Source organism: Podarcis bocagei (genome assembly GCF_964188305.1).
Source record: "Podarcis bocagei genome assembly, chromosome: 16".
NCBI lineage: Eukaryota > Metazoa > Chordata > Lepidosauria > Squamata > Lacertidae > Podarcis > Podarcis bocagei.
The window spans coordinates 28,864,501-28,877,696 of record NC_138142.1 but is presented as its reverse complement, the minus strand read 5'-3'; the positions used below and the strand labels follow the sequence as shown (position 1 = coordinate 28,877,696).

Below are 13,196 nucleotides of genomic sequence, written 5' to 3'. Positions count from 1 at the left end.
TCCCATTTTACAAATTCCAGCTGCCCAGATTGGCAAATCTTCAGCAGAGACTTCCTTAATGGAGCTGCTTCGAAATCTGTAGTTCTTAAGAGGAATGGAATAAATGGCTAAACTGAAATCTTCTTCCAGTGTGGAAAAAAATATCAGTGGCTGCCAGGGATGTTCTATCCCCATGCAAAGAAGTCTCCAGTTCTGTGCTCCAAAGGAAGCTAACAAAGTGAATACACATTTGGAGGAAATGCCTCTTTGAAACCTAAGTTAGGTCAGGGTTAGGAGCAGTTCCAGCCCTTTGTTTAGGTCAACTTTTGTTCAAGGCAGGTGTTCAGCAACAAGTAGGGGGCTGCAACAAAACAAGTAGGGGGCTGCAGTGCTCCTGTTGAGGGTCCCAGCTAGTCCACCAAGACCTTCTTCCAGGGCACTCCATTCAGTTCCTCAATTCAATAAACTGCTTTGAGGGTTGTTTTTGTTCCAACTTATTTATGCACAAAAAGTGTATAAATTCTCCAGCCAGCTTGATTGTAAAAAACAAACAAACCTCGAAGCAGTTTACTACAAGTGCCACAATAATGGGACACACCCACAAACCCCAGGATACGTTTGATATAACAAGTTGGAGGATTTTCGCAGGAAGTTACAGGATATGTTTTGATGGGAAGATGAGGCATTGTGGCCACCCCAAAACTTTTGCAGGCGCAAATGGTATTGAAAGCAGGGTCATGTATCATCACCCCGATACCATCACAAACACAAATGAGGAGTGCGCACACACAAAAGGACTTCTGGAGGGGCCCACAGAGCATCTGCTTGTAACACAGAAGGTCCCAGGTTCAAGTCCCAGCAGCAGGTGCAGGTAAGGCTGGCAAGAAAGACTACCTGCCTGCAACCTTGTAGAATCATTGCTGCCATTGTGGTGTGTAGACAATGCTGAGCTAGATGAACCACGGATCTGACAGAGGATATGGTAGCATCCTGCATAAGGAAGACCCTTGACTTTTTCTATTGGCCCTGAATGTGTGTTCAACAGCAGATGGGATTCCCATGAGCCACTGGGGGGTTTTTTATGTATTATTTATTATATATAGGTGTTCTGTCATTTCTTTAAGGAGCTGGAAGTGGTGCACATAGTTCTCCCCCACCCTGTTTTACCCTCACAACACCCCTGTGAGGTAGCTTAGGCTGAGAGATGGTAGCTGGTCCAAGGTGACCCAGTGAGCTTCATGACCGAGTTGGGATTTGCACCCTGGCCTTGCAGGTCTTAGTCCGAAGCTGCAACCCTGACACCACACCAGCTGTGGCTGCAGCTGCATAGTGCTGTGGCTGTTGTTTGGGACGAAGGTCCTTGCTCCTTGTTCATGGCCAGGCTGACGCCCCAAAGGAAGGTCAGCAGGACACACACAACAGTCATGGGAGCAGTTCAGGGTGTGATGGGAGGGTATAGGCAGATGTTGCCATGCCTGTGACCGAGAAACCCCCTAAACCAGTGGTTTTCAACCAGTGTCCTGCCACCCTGGGGTGCCTGGAGGGATAGTCAAGGGTGCCTCGGGCAACACTGGCTTCTGTCCTTCTTTCATTTCCTTCCTCACTCTAATGCCCTCTTGCGTCTCTGCCTCCCAAAGGCTTGCACAGCTGTTTGTTGCAGCAGCCTTGGCTACAAGCTCCCCAGGCGAATGGTGCCTCTGGGTGGCACCTCTCTTTGGGGCGGGGGCAGCTCAGAGACCAGGGGAGGCAGCAGCAGCTGCCCAGAGGACTCCCAAGGAGAGGGGAGAGGAGAGGAGGCTGAGGGAACACTCCTTAAGGTAGGGTGTTCAAAAAGGGGTGAGAAGCTGCCAGCTCTGCAGGCAAGGGTGACATAACTGGGCTCCTAAGCCCAACAGGGGTGCCGCAGTGTGTAGTTGGTCAAGGGAGCCATGGACTCAAAAAGGTTGAAAACCTCAGCCCTAAACAACTGCAAATGGCTTTAGCGGGGTTCAGGCTGCACTTCCAAATCAGTTTTTGAGCCACGTCTCCAAGCAAGAGGCTGTGAGGAACCAAGAAAGACCCAGAAATCTGTAGCAGCTCATTCTTGGCAGAATTGCAAAGCAACAGTTCCTCAAGGAGAGCCGCTCAATCGACCTTCAAAACTAGTTTAAACTGCAACCTGCTTCTTTCAAAAAATGCCCCATGTAATTCTTTTCTTCTCCCAGGTAACTCTGGAGTCCTTTCCTGAACAGCCAGCTGAAACGGGTGCTCCCTGGTTGGCGGAACCGCCATGGCAATGGGTGGTGGCATGATGATTGGGTCAAGAGGGGGAGGGACTACACAGCCAAAACATGGACTCAGAAGCTGCCATCAATTGACTCAACGGGGGGCAAAGCAGCAGTGGCTGCAAGACTGCCCCTGCCCTGTCCCCAACTGGACCATCAAACCTTGTGCAGATTCTTCTCCCCTTTCACCCTTCTGCCTGCCTCACTCCTCCTCCTCCTCCTCCCACCCTCCTCCCACCCCCCATCAGAACGAAAGTGCGGTATTTCTCCAGAAAGACAATCAGACATAAAAATGAGTCAGCAGCTCCTCCTCTCCCCTGCCCCGCCAAGTCTCCCCTCTTCTCCCCGCCAGATCCCTCGTTGGTTAACACTCTGTTGTCTCCTTGTCTCCCCAACCCCGACCCCTCCCCCCAACCCCTGCGCTCACGACGGACAGGTGACCATCTCTGTGGATGGGATCCTCACCACCACCGGCTACACCCAGGAAGACTACACCATGCTGGGCTCGGACGACTTTTTCTACATTGGGGGGAGCCCCAATACGGCCGACCTGCCCGGGTCCCCCGTCAGCAACAATTTCATGGGATGTCTCAAGGATGTGAGTCGTGGGGTGGGGTTGGGACTGGTGGGTTGGGGTGGCTCAGGGTTGGAGGGTTAATCCCCATTGAGCATATGTAGATTACTTTTGACGTAAGGAGCCTCCTTGCTGGGAACTGACACAAGCTGCCTTTCCATCTTGGGGACCCTCAGAGAGGATGTGGTGGGGACCTTGGGAAGAGGGGGAAAGGATTGAAGGGCTCTGTTTGTCCCTTGGTCTCTTGCACAGGTGCAAAGTTGATGCTGTAGAACCGAAGGGAGCCTTTGGCTCTTAAGCATTGGTGGACTCCAGCTCCTAGCAGCGGCAGCAGCATCCATGGCCATTGGCCACATGGCCAGGGCAGATGGGAACTGGAATCCAACAGCACCAGGTTTTCCACTGCTGGCCTAAAGAACAGAGCATCTCCTGGGGCTGCAAATGAAATACTGTGCAGTTACATCTTACACATATTTAACTTGGGTGATTTCAATCATCCTCAGTGTGTGTACTCAGGGCTTATCCACATTTACCTATTGCACCGCGCTTTCCAGGCACAGGTCCACGCTTTGAAGCTCTGTGTCCAAGTGCTCATTATTTAGCCTCAGAGCTTCCTCCACAAAACCTGCTCTTTAAAGCTGAAGCACAATAAACAGCCATTTGGGTTTTTCATGGATTGCCATTTGCTCTGATGCAGTGGTAAAGAGCAGATTTGTGCAGGGAAAGCTCCAGAGGAATAATTTAAAAAAGAGCGCTCAAACATGGAGCGCAGACTTGTGTCTGGAAAGCACAGAGGAAAGGTAAGTGTGGACCAACCCTCATATTCTCAGTGGAGAGGGTCTTCCTTCTCTTCAGAAACTGTGGGATTGCATTATAGCTTCACTCACTCCACAAGAAGCTCATGGTGGCAGACAGAATCCCCTCTCTCCCCTTCACATCAACCCTGTGAGGTAGGTTAGGCTGAGAGGAAGAATCACTGGCCCAAGGTAAAACCCAGTGTTCTTTGTGTCTGCATGGGGACCTGAGCCCTGCTGGGTTTTCCCCAGTCTGACCCTGCACCAAGGGTCAAAGTGATCCCCTGGTCAACTCTCCTGAGAGCTGGGGGAGCACGTCAAAGTGGCCAAACTACAGCCCTCTAGATTGCCTCTCAACGGCTTTGCTGTCAGCTGTTCTGCATTGTTCTAAAGTATGTGTGACCATTATTCATTGTTAAATTCCCCATTGTTTAAAATTAGGGTTAAAAAAATATTCATGGTCAAATTTGAGAGGCAAACAAAGAACCTTTGGCATCATGGAACCACAGGACTCCACAGGTCATGTCGAACAAATCCACAGGCAACATTCCCTGGTTGCTCCCCATCTTCCTTCCCTCCTCATCTCTCTCTCTCTCTGTCAAATCCCAAGATGGTGGAGAGCTGGCTCACGTCAAGGTGTGACAAAGCTCACCGTGTCCTGTTGACCCCACCTGCTTCTCCCATCCCTTTGCAGGTTGTCTATAAGAACAATGACTTCAAGCTGGAGCTGTCTCGCTTGGCCAAGGAAGGGGACCCCAAGATGAAGATCAATGGGGACCTGGTCTTCCGCTGCGAGAATGTCGCGGCCCTCGACCCGGTCACCTTTGAGTCCCCTGAGGCCTACATCTCACTGCCCAAATGGAACACCAAGAAGACGGGCTCCATCTCCTTTGACTTCCGCACCACAGAGCCAAACGGGCTGCTGCTCTTCAGCCACGGCCGGCTGCAGCCGCCCAAGGAGGGCCGCTCTGAGCGCCTGCACAAGGCTGACTACTTCGCCATGGAGCTCCTCGACGGCTACCTCTACCTGCTGCTGGACATGGGCTCTGGGGGCATCAAGATGCGGGCCAGCAGCAAGAAGGTGAATGACGGCGAGTGGTGCCATGTGGACTTCCAGCGTGACGGGCGCAAGGGTGAGTGGGCTCTGTTGCCACCTCAGGTGCTGGGGGCGCGCTTGTGCCTGATCTTGGTCCTGTTCAATTTGGAGCTGGGTGGGGTCATCAGAAGGGCTTGGCTGCCAGATGAGAGCAAAGGGGACCCATCTGGTCCAACACCCTCTTCTCACGCCAGCTGCCCAGCTGCCTCTTCTGGGAAGCCCCCAAGGAGGACCTGAGAGCCACAGCGCCCCGTTACTAGCAGCAGCTGGTTTTCCAAGGCACCTTGCCGCCTCTGACCCCATAGGCTGCCTGTGACTCCTTGGCCACTGGGGTGTCACACAGCAGTGGCTGCTTGCCAGCAACAATCGCCCTTCCCTCACTGGCATATGGAAGGGAGTTATGCACAGGGTCAGAGATAGCAGCATTCCCCAGAGGGATGGGGGCAGCACTTCCCTTTGCTGCAGCACAGTGATTGTCAGGGACGCCTTCTTATTGCTGGGAACCTACAAGAAAGAGAATCTTGTAGGAAGAGAGACGCCCCTTTTGGAATATCTGGGAAAAAATAGATGAAATCACGAGCAGGATTCCAAATATGAGCAGTGGTGGAAAATTGATAATATATGAAACGGAAGAATGTGTCTTAGGTGAAATGTTTATTAGAATGCAGTATGTAAATGGCATGGGATTAAGAACAGCACAGAGGGAAAGATGGGAAGTCAAAGTTTAAAGAGAAATGTATGACAAATTTGGAATCAAATATATATGTAGAGATTTTAAAATGTAATAAAAATTTGACAAAAAGGAAGAGAGAAGCCAGTGCGAAGCAAGGAAGGAAAAACTATGGGGGGGCACCGGGAGAAAGTGGGGCATGCTCACTTCAATGAGAGAGGAGGGCCTAATGATGAACTAAGCCCCGGCCTTCCTTTTGCAAGGGACTCCCCAAGCCTCCTCTCAAGGAAGAAGAGGGGTCTTGGGGCACTAAAGCCCCCATGGGCTGCTTCCTGCTGGCCCCTCTTATTTAGGCTGAATTTCTTATCCTTTCCTTGATGCACTGGGGTGGGGAGGTGTAGGCGGGCAGCAGGCAGACTTGGCAGGGGGCACCAACCTGCTGCTTTTCATAGCATAATGAGAGGGCTGTCCCCATAGTTTTTCTGACTGGGGTAAACTGTTGGCCCATGCAGCCCCAGAGGAAGAGAGATGCAAGTGCCAGTTGGGGGGGAGGGACAGTCAGTGAGCCAGACTTTGTGGGGTGACCTCTTCTGCTTTCCCTCCTTGCAGGCTCCATCTCCGTGAACAGCCGCAGCACGCCCTTCCTGGCCAGCGGGGAGAGTGAGATCCTGGACCTGGATAGCGAGATGTACCTCGGGGGGCTTCCTGAGAACCGCCTGGACCTCATCCTGCCCCCTGAGGTGTGGACAGCCTTCTTGAACTATGGCTACGTGGGCTGTGTGAGGGACCTCTTCATTGACGGGAAGAGCCGTGACGTGCGGCGCCTGGCCGAGGTGCAGAGCGTGGCTGGCGTCTCCAGCTTCTGCTCCCGAGAGACCCTTAAGCAGTGCAGCAGCTCCCCGTGCCGCAACGGAGGCCTCTGCCGGGAGGGCTGGAACCGCTTCATCTGCGACTGCGTGGGCACCGGCTACCTGGGCCGGCTGTGCGAGAGAGGTGAGGGGACCCAGGGCCCAGAGGAGGCAGAAGGAGTGCCAGAACCAGCTGAGCTTCCTTTTGCTGAGCTTCAGCACAAGCCAAATCTTTGACCCTGGGCAAGAGGGGTGGCCATGCTTGCCCAAAGTTGGCCAAAGCACCCAGAGGGCACCAGGTGGGCAAAGCCTGGCCCAAGCAGTAACCGAAGCCTCTTTCAGACAACCCGTTCGTTGAGCATTCATCCTGTTTGAACAGAGGTTACATTATGTTGCCTGAAGTCATCCCCTGACTTCCGGGTCATTTCCCCACCTCTTGCTTTTGTTGCCCGAGGGGTCTGCCCCCTCCACTTTCATGGTGCAACCTGAATTGGTCCATGTGCAAACCACTCATCAAACTGCAAAACTGGAAAGGTCTCTGAGTGGCTGGTGGGCTTGTAAAGAATTCTTTACCAGTGGGCTGTGTTCTAGTTGTTGTTATTTAATGCTGCCATTCTGAAACAAGCAGCATTTTTGATGCTTCACACTTGGCCCTGACATGACGTGAAAAGGGTACTTTCCTCCATATGTGCCGGAGAAATCGTGGTGCATCTTTTTAGGGGATGCTCCTTCTTGCCATCTGCCTTTTTAAAAGAACCACTCACATGAAAAATGACCAAGCTGCAGGAGGACCTGCGAGAAAATGTTGCATTGCAGAGGAGCGTGTGCCCCTCTTCAGGCTTCCAGCCAGCCAGCTATGCTCTCTTCCAGAATACAGTGGTACCTCAGGTTACAGACGCTTCAGGTTACAGACTCCGCTAACCCAGAAATAGTACCTCAGGTTAAGAACATTGCTTCAGGATGAGAACAGAAATTGCGCAGCGGCAGCAGGAGGCCCCATTAGCTAAAGTGGTGCTTCAGGTTAAGAACAGTTTCAGGTTAGGAACGGACCTCCGGAATGAATTAAGTACTTAACCTGAGGTACCACTGTATTCCAAACTGCCCCCCCCCCATGCCTCCTTTGGTTTTCTAGGCTCCTGCCCCATGAATTTCAATTCAGCATTCTCTGCACACAGAGCATGCACTGTCCTCACTGGGCTATTTTGAGGGCTCTGAATATTTCCTTCCCTCCCCAAAGATTTTATTTTCTTCTTCTTGGGGTTCTTCCAAGCCTGCTTCCCCTTGTGCAGCCCTTGCTTTGCAGGCAAAGAGCCCCTGGTTCAGTCTCTGGCTGAATCTCCCATTGTAAAAGAATCAGGGGTGATCAGGTGACGGGGGTGGGCAGAGCCTCCTCCAGACCAGGGGGTAGCCCGTGTGGCACCTTCTATGGGCTACAGCTACCATCATCTCTGGCCATTGGCTGTGCTGGCTGCTGAGGCTGCTGGGAGTTGTAGTCCAAGAGTCTCTGGATGGCACCATGTCAGCTCCCCCTGGGGTGGGTGAGGTGGACATGTAGCCTGGCCTGTTCCTAATCACTCTTCCCTTTCTTGGTTCCTCTCCCCACTCCCTTCTCTCTCTGTGTCTCCCCTCCCCACCAACAGAGGCCACAGTGCTGAGCTATGACGGGAGCATGTACATGAAGATCATGCTGCCGACGGTCATGCACACCGAGGCTGAAGACGTCTCCCTCCGCTTCATGTCGCAGCGAGCCTACGGCTTCATGATGGCCACCACCTCCAAGGAGTCGGCTGACACTCTCCGCCTGGAGCTCGATGGGGGCCAGATGAAGCTCACAGTCAACCTAGGTAACCAGCTGGTCAGAACCCGGCAGGATCTGCTCATCTGCCCAGAGAGCCCCCTGAGGCAGTGCTGGGGTGCAGGCAACACCTTAGAGGGTGGTCAGACGCAGCAACGGCGCTCTGGTGGGGGCGGGCAAGCTCCATTACACGTGTTTCCGCAGGGGGTCCTTCTCAGGGAGGAATCTCCGTGCAATCGAAATGCAAAATCCACATGGCTTTTGGGAACTCTCGCATCGTGCTGGAGCAAAATGCGATACTGTTTCATTTGGCTACCAATTTCTCATCGTTCATATGCCTTTCACACAGACAGACGCACGCCAGGGGTAGTCAGCTGAGCTACACCTGAGTAAATATGTATAGTTATCCCTCTGTGATGAAAGATCCATCAAATGCAACAGGCATTTCTCAAAAGCCTCCCTCTGACCAATCTGTGCTGGGCAGGCTAGCCTGGACTTCACCAACCAGGTGTCCTCTAGAAGTTCTGCTCTATGACTTCCATCAACCCCCGTCCTGCTGGCTGGGTCTCATGGGAGTTATAGTCTGAAACATCGGAGGGCAGAAAGTTGGGGAAGGCTGGGTTCCCATGGAGATACTAGCAGAACCTGTCCCAAAGAGTGGCTTTGCCCATTCACCCAACCTCTTGAGGATGAACGTGGCAGAGGGAGGTTGTGCTGTACTTGATGGGGATGCCCGCGATATCGTGGGTGATGCCTGCAAAAACAAGGCTGCCCATCATGGATTTTGTCTGGGCTGCACAGCAAAGATTACCGTATTTTTTGCTCTATAAGACCACAAGACGCACCTAGTTTTTGGAGGAGGAAAACAAGAAAAAAAATATTCTGAATCTCAGAAGCCAGAACAGCAAGAGGGATCGCTGCGCAGTGAAAGCAGCGATCCCTCTTGCTGTTCTGGCTTCTGGGATAGCTGCGCTGCCTGCATTCGCTCCATAAGACGCACACACATTTCCCCTTACTTTTTAGGAGGGAAAAAGTGAGTCTTATAGAGCAAAAAATACGGTACTTGGAAGGGTGTGTTTCAAGGCTGTCCAGCATTTGATGGGCCTCATGGACTATGAAACTGTGCAGCTTTACTGAGGAGCCAGGGACGCGGACTTATAAAAAATATTGGGGGGGCCCGGGAAAGCTCATGAATAATAAATAAGCTCATGAATATGCAAATAAAGTGGCTCCGCCCTAAATAGGGCAAGCCACACCCCCCAGCCAGCCGATTGGCTGGCTGGGAGGTGTGGCCAGTTGGGATTCCCCTGTTCTCGCGGGATTTCCGGCAGTGCCTTGGCAGTGGCGGTGGTGCTGCGAAGCAGCGAGGCAGGAGCCCCCGCCCCCGGGGAGTCCCTAATCTCGCGGGGGACGGCCGGGGCTCTCCGATTAGGGCGCGCGGCTGGCTGGCTGGCTGGCGAAGGTGGGGAGGAGGCGGGGGACGGCGGCGGCGCTCTGCTGGAAGGGCGCCCGAGATTATTGGGGGGGCTGAGCCCCCCCAAAAAATTTTTTGTGGGGGCTCGAGCCCCCTCAGGCCCCATGGAGTCGGCGCCTATGTGAGGAGCAGCCATACCAACCCTGGTGGGCTTTACTTTCTTCATTGGGGTTCCCTGCGTGCCTGTCTCCATAGGCATACAACTGCAGCTTTAAATGTAGAATTGGTAGCCAGAAATGAAATACAGTGGAACCTTGGTTGTCGAACTTAATCCGTTCCGGGAGTCCGTTCTGGGAGTCAAACTTAATCCGTTCGACTCCCAGTACCGTACAATAACCAAGATGCAGTTTCTGATTGACTGCAGGAGCTTCCTGCAGTCAATCGGAAGCTGCATCGGACGTTTGGCTTCCAAAAAAAGTTAGCAAACCGAAACACTCACTGTATTTTTCTCTCTATAAAACACACTTTTTCCCTCCTAAAAAGTAAGGGGAAATGTGTGTGCGTCTTATGGAGCGAATGCAGGCTGCGCAGCTATCCCAGAAGCCAGAACAGCAAGAGGGATCGCTGTCCTTGCTGTCCTGACTTCGCTTCGCTGGAGAGGCGCTGCGCAGAGAGGGAGAGAATTTTTTTTCTTGTTCTCCTCTAAAACTATGCGTCTTATAGAGCGAAAAATACGGCACTTCCAGGTTTTCGGTGTTTGGGAGCCGATTTGTTCAGGAGCCAAGCCATTGGGCAACCAAGGTATCACTGTACATTAGCTCATCCTCACGGGCGCTCAGCTGCAGCGCTATCAAGTTCTGCATGCAGATTTCTCACACACTATTGTGTGGATTTTGCTTTCCAAAACACAGGGGTTTTTTCACCCGCAGCTTATTTCTCCACAGAGGGTGAGGCGAAGGTGGGGATGTTACATGGAAGCCAAGCCTGGGGCTTTTTCTCTGTTTCTCCCTTTTTGTTGCTGGGTCTTTGGAAAGATGCCCCTTCCCAGCCTGGGGAGAAGAGGAAGATGGGCCCCCTCCTTTTCCCTGGAGTAGCCTTGGAGGACCAGAGATGGTGGTGAGGCTGGTCCTCTTTGTTAAAACCAGGACCTGCTTTCCCTGCCTGACTTAGCAGCCATGGAGACTGAGAGGGGCAGGAGCTTTCCTCCCTCCCTCGTGCCTGCCCCACTTTGTCCTCTTCGGTGTCCAGGCGAGAAATGGGTTGAAGAAAGCCCCATTCATCTTTCTAAAGACCCAAGCACAGTAATTTTCTCCTCCCTGCCCACCTTGGTTTTCAACCCTTCATTGAGACATAAATGGCCAGCCCAGAGCAAACAGCCATGGCGACCAAAGGCCCCACAAATGCCCCCCTTCCCTTCCAACATGACCCTCTTCCCACCTTCCATGTGCCCCCCCCCCCAAACCGCTTACCTGGTGCCCATTCCTCTCTCTGTTCCCTGGGCCTCCCTTCCCTTTATCCCTCCTCCTGCCTGGGGTGTGGGGGGTTGCTATTGTTCCCTGAAATTTACCCACTGCCCATGAGAGGGGCTTTTGGTCCTGTGACTGTTTGCATCCACTGTTCTGATGCGGTTGACGACGCACGCCAAGCCCAGCTGTGCAGCCTGTGGGAATGGGGACTCCCCCCCACATGCCCCCCCACTAAGAGGAGAGCCCCTCTCCCCCCACTGGCAGACACTGGAGTCTGCAGAGGACTCAGGAGCATCCTCTGCCCCGACCAAAAGGACACTCCCCCTCACAGGGCTCCCCCACCTACCTCTCCCTGAGGCACAGATCCATGAAGGGTTCTCCGGCGATTCTTGGGGAGGAGGGCAGTGCTGCTAGCCCCGCCCTCAGCACTGAGAGCGGGGCAGCGCCTGCGCCATGACCCTGCTGTCCAGGAATTGCCAGGCACACCCTTCCTCCAGTCAGAACAACTGTGGGAGCTGCTCTTCCTGTTTCTGGAGGTCCTGAGAGGTTCTGACTCGGAGAGGAGCTGGCGATGGTGCCGGGGACAAGACCTGTCTGGGTGTCGTTGTGCTGGGAAGTACCTTTGGGGAACGGGGAGAGGAGGAGGGCACTGCCACTATGGGGTCAGCCCTTCCCCTCCCTCTCAGTCAACAGCTTCAGGCTTGAGAGGAAGGAAGGGCTGCCCCACTTCCTACTGCACAGCTGGTCTTCACAAGGTAGCCACTTGCCAGCACTGAGGAGGAATCCCAAAGGGCAAGCAGGGGAGGCTGGGAAGGAGCCACAGGTGAACAGGATGGGCAACTGAGAAGCAAAAAATGGAAGCACAAAAGTCTACGCACAAACCAGCCCTTTCCCCTTTCTGAGCGCTGTGTGTAGCAAAAGGCCTGGGGGCAGTGGGGGTGGGGGCCAGGACACCAGCTGAATGCTGGGGAGGATGTTTGTTAATGTCTGTTGGTGGGGAAGCCCCAGGACCAGGCATATGGATAAAGGTCCACAATTCAGTGAATGTCATCAGTCCCAGGCCACAAATAGTTGGTGGTGATATTCAGCTCAGTTCTGTTCAACTTAGTTACGTTCATTGCTCTGAGTAAAACTTAGTTGAATACCACCTTGTGTCCAGAAACTCAGAGATAACTCCCCTCTCCTCTTGCTCACAATTGTCTGATACAGACAATACAGTCCCAAACGGCCCTGTGATGTGGATCCTGGCCTCCTTTTCATAGCAGCTTCAGGTTGCTGATGTAGTTTCAGTTGGACAAATGGAGGGGGGCCTTCAGCAATCTGGCTGCTAGTGCCACTGCCCCATCCTCCCCACTAAGATGTATATAATACAATGATACCTTGGGTTACATACGCTTCAGATTACAGACTCCTCTAACCCAGAAGTAATACCTCGGGTTAAGAACTTTGCTTCAGGATGAGAACAGAAATTGTGCTGTGGCAGCGCGGCGGCAGCAGGAGGCCCCATTAGCTAAAGTGGTGCTTCAGGTTAAGAACAGTTTCAGGTTAAGAACGGACCTCCGGAACAAATTAAGTACGTAACCAGAGGTACCACTGTATATACCCGAGAAGTCTGTGGTTCATTAGCTATGATGATGATGATGATTGATTGATTATTGGTCAAATTTATATACCACTCATCACGAGACCACAGGGTGGCTTACCCAAAAAAGTGAAATACGTAATTTTTTATTTGGTTAGTTCAGGCTTCCTCAACCTCGGCCCTCCAGATGTTTTTGGCCTACAACTCCCATGATCCTTAGCTAGCAGTACCAGTGGTCAGGGATGACGAGTATTGTAGTCTCAAAACATCTGGAGGGTGGAGTTTAAGGAAGCCTGAGTTCGTTCATAAAATTTATATACCACTTGAGTGTAGAAAAAACACACACGTTTCCTGCACTGCAGGGATTGGACTTGTTGACCTTTTGGGTCCCTTCCAACCCTACAATTCTAGGGTTCAGTTTCAAGTTTTATTTTTTAACCAAAATAATTATATCTCATTATACAGGCGACTAAAAACAACAACAAAAACACCCTTTAGATCCTGTTTCTACATGGAAGTTAGCAGTGGTCCCTGACTGAAGACAGCAGCATCTTAAAAATAAATGAAAATAGATAAATAAAAGGGATTGTTCACAGATCTCCTGGATCCCATATTGTTTGGTGCTAAGATTTTAAACAAGGTTTTTTAAAAAACCCTAAAGTGGTTCTAATACAAGGCAATCTTCTGCCTTGAGAAATGAAGCAAATCTTGCAA

General features: G+C 52.2%; 1 protein-coding gene across 32 annotated transcripts in view; it reads left to right on the top strand.

Annotated features, from left to right (window-relative positions):
* Positions 1 to 13,196, top strand: part of NRXN2 (neurexin 2) — a 355,283-nt gene that overhangs the window by 176,078 nt on the left and 166,009 nt on the right. For all 32 annotated transcript variants that reach the window (XM_081174008.1, XM_081174004.1, XM_081173998.1 and 29 more), the window contains 4 exons: positions 2,680 to 2,841; positions 4,306 to 4,744; positions 5,987 to 6,370; positions 7,866 to 8,069. In XM_081174008.1, coding sequence (XP_081030134.1) covers positions 2,680 to 2,841; positions 4,306 to 4,744; positions 5,987 to 6,370; positions 7,866 to 8,069 — 1,189 coding nt within the window. The remainder of the gene's footprint in view (positions 1 to 2,679; positions 2,842 to 4,305; positions 4,745 to 5,986; positions 6,371 to 7,865; positions 8,070 to 13,196) is intronic.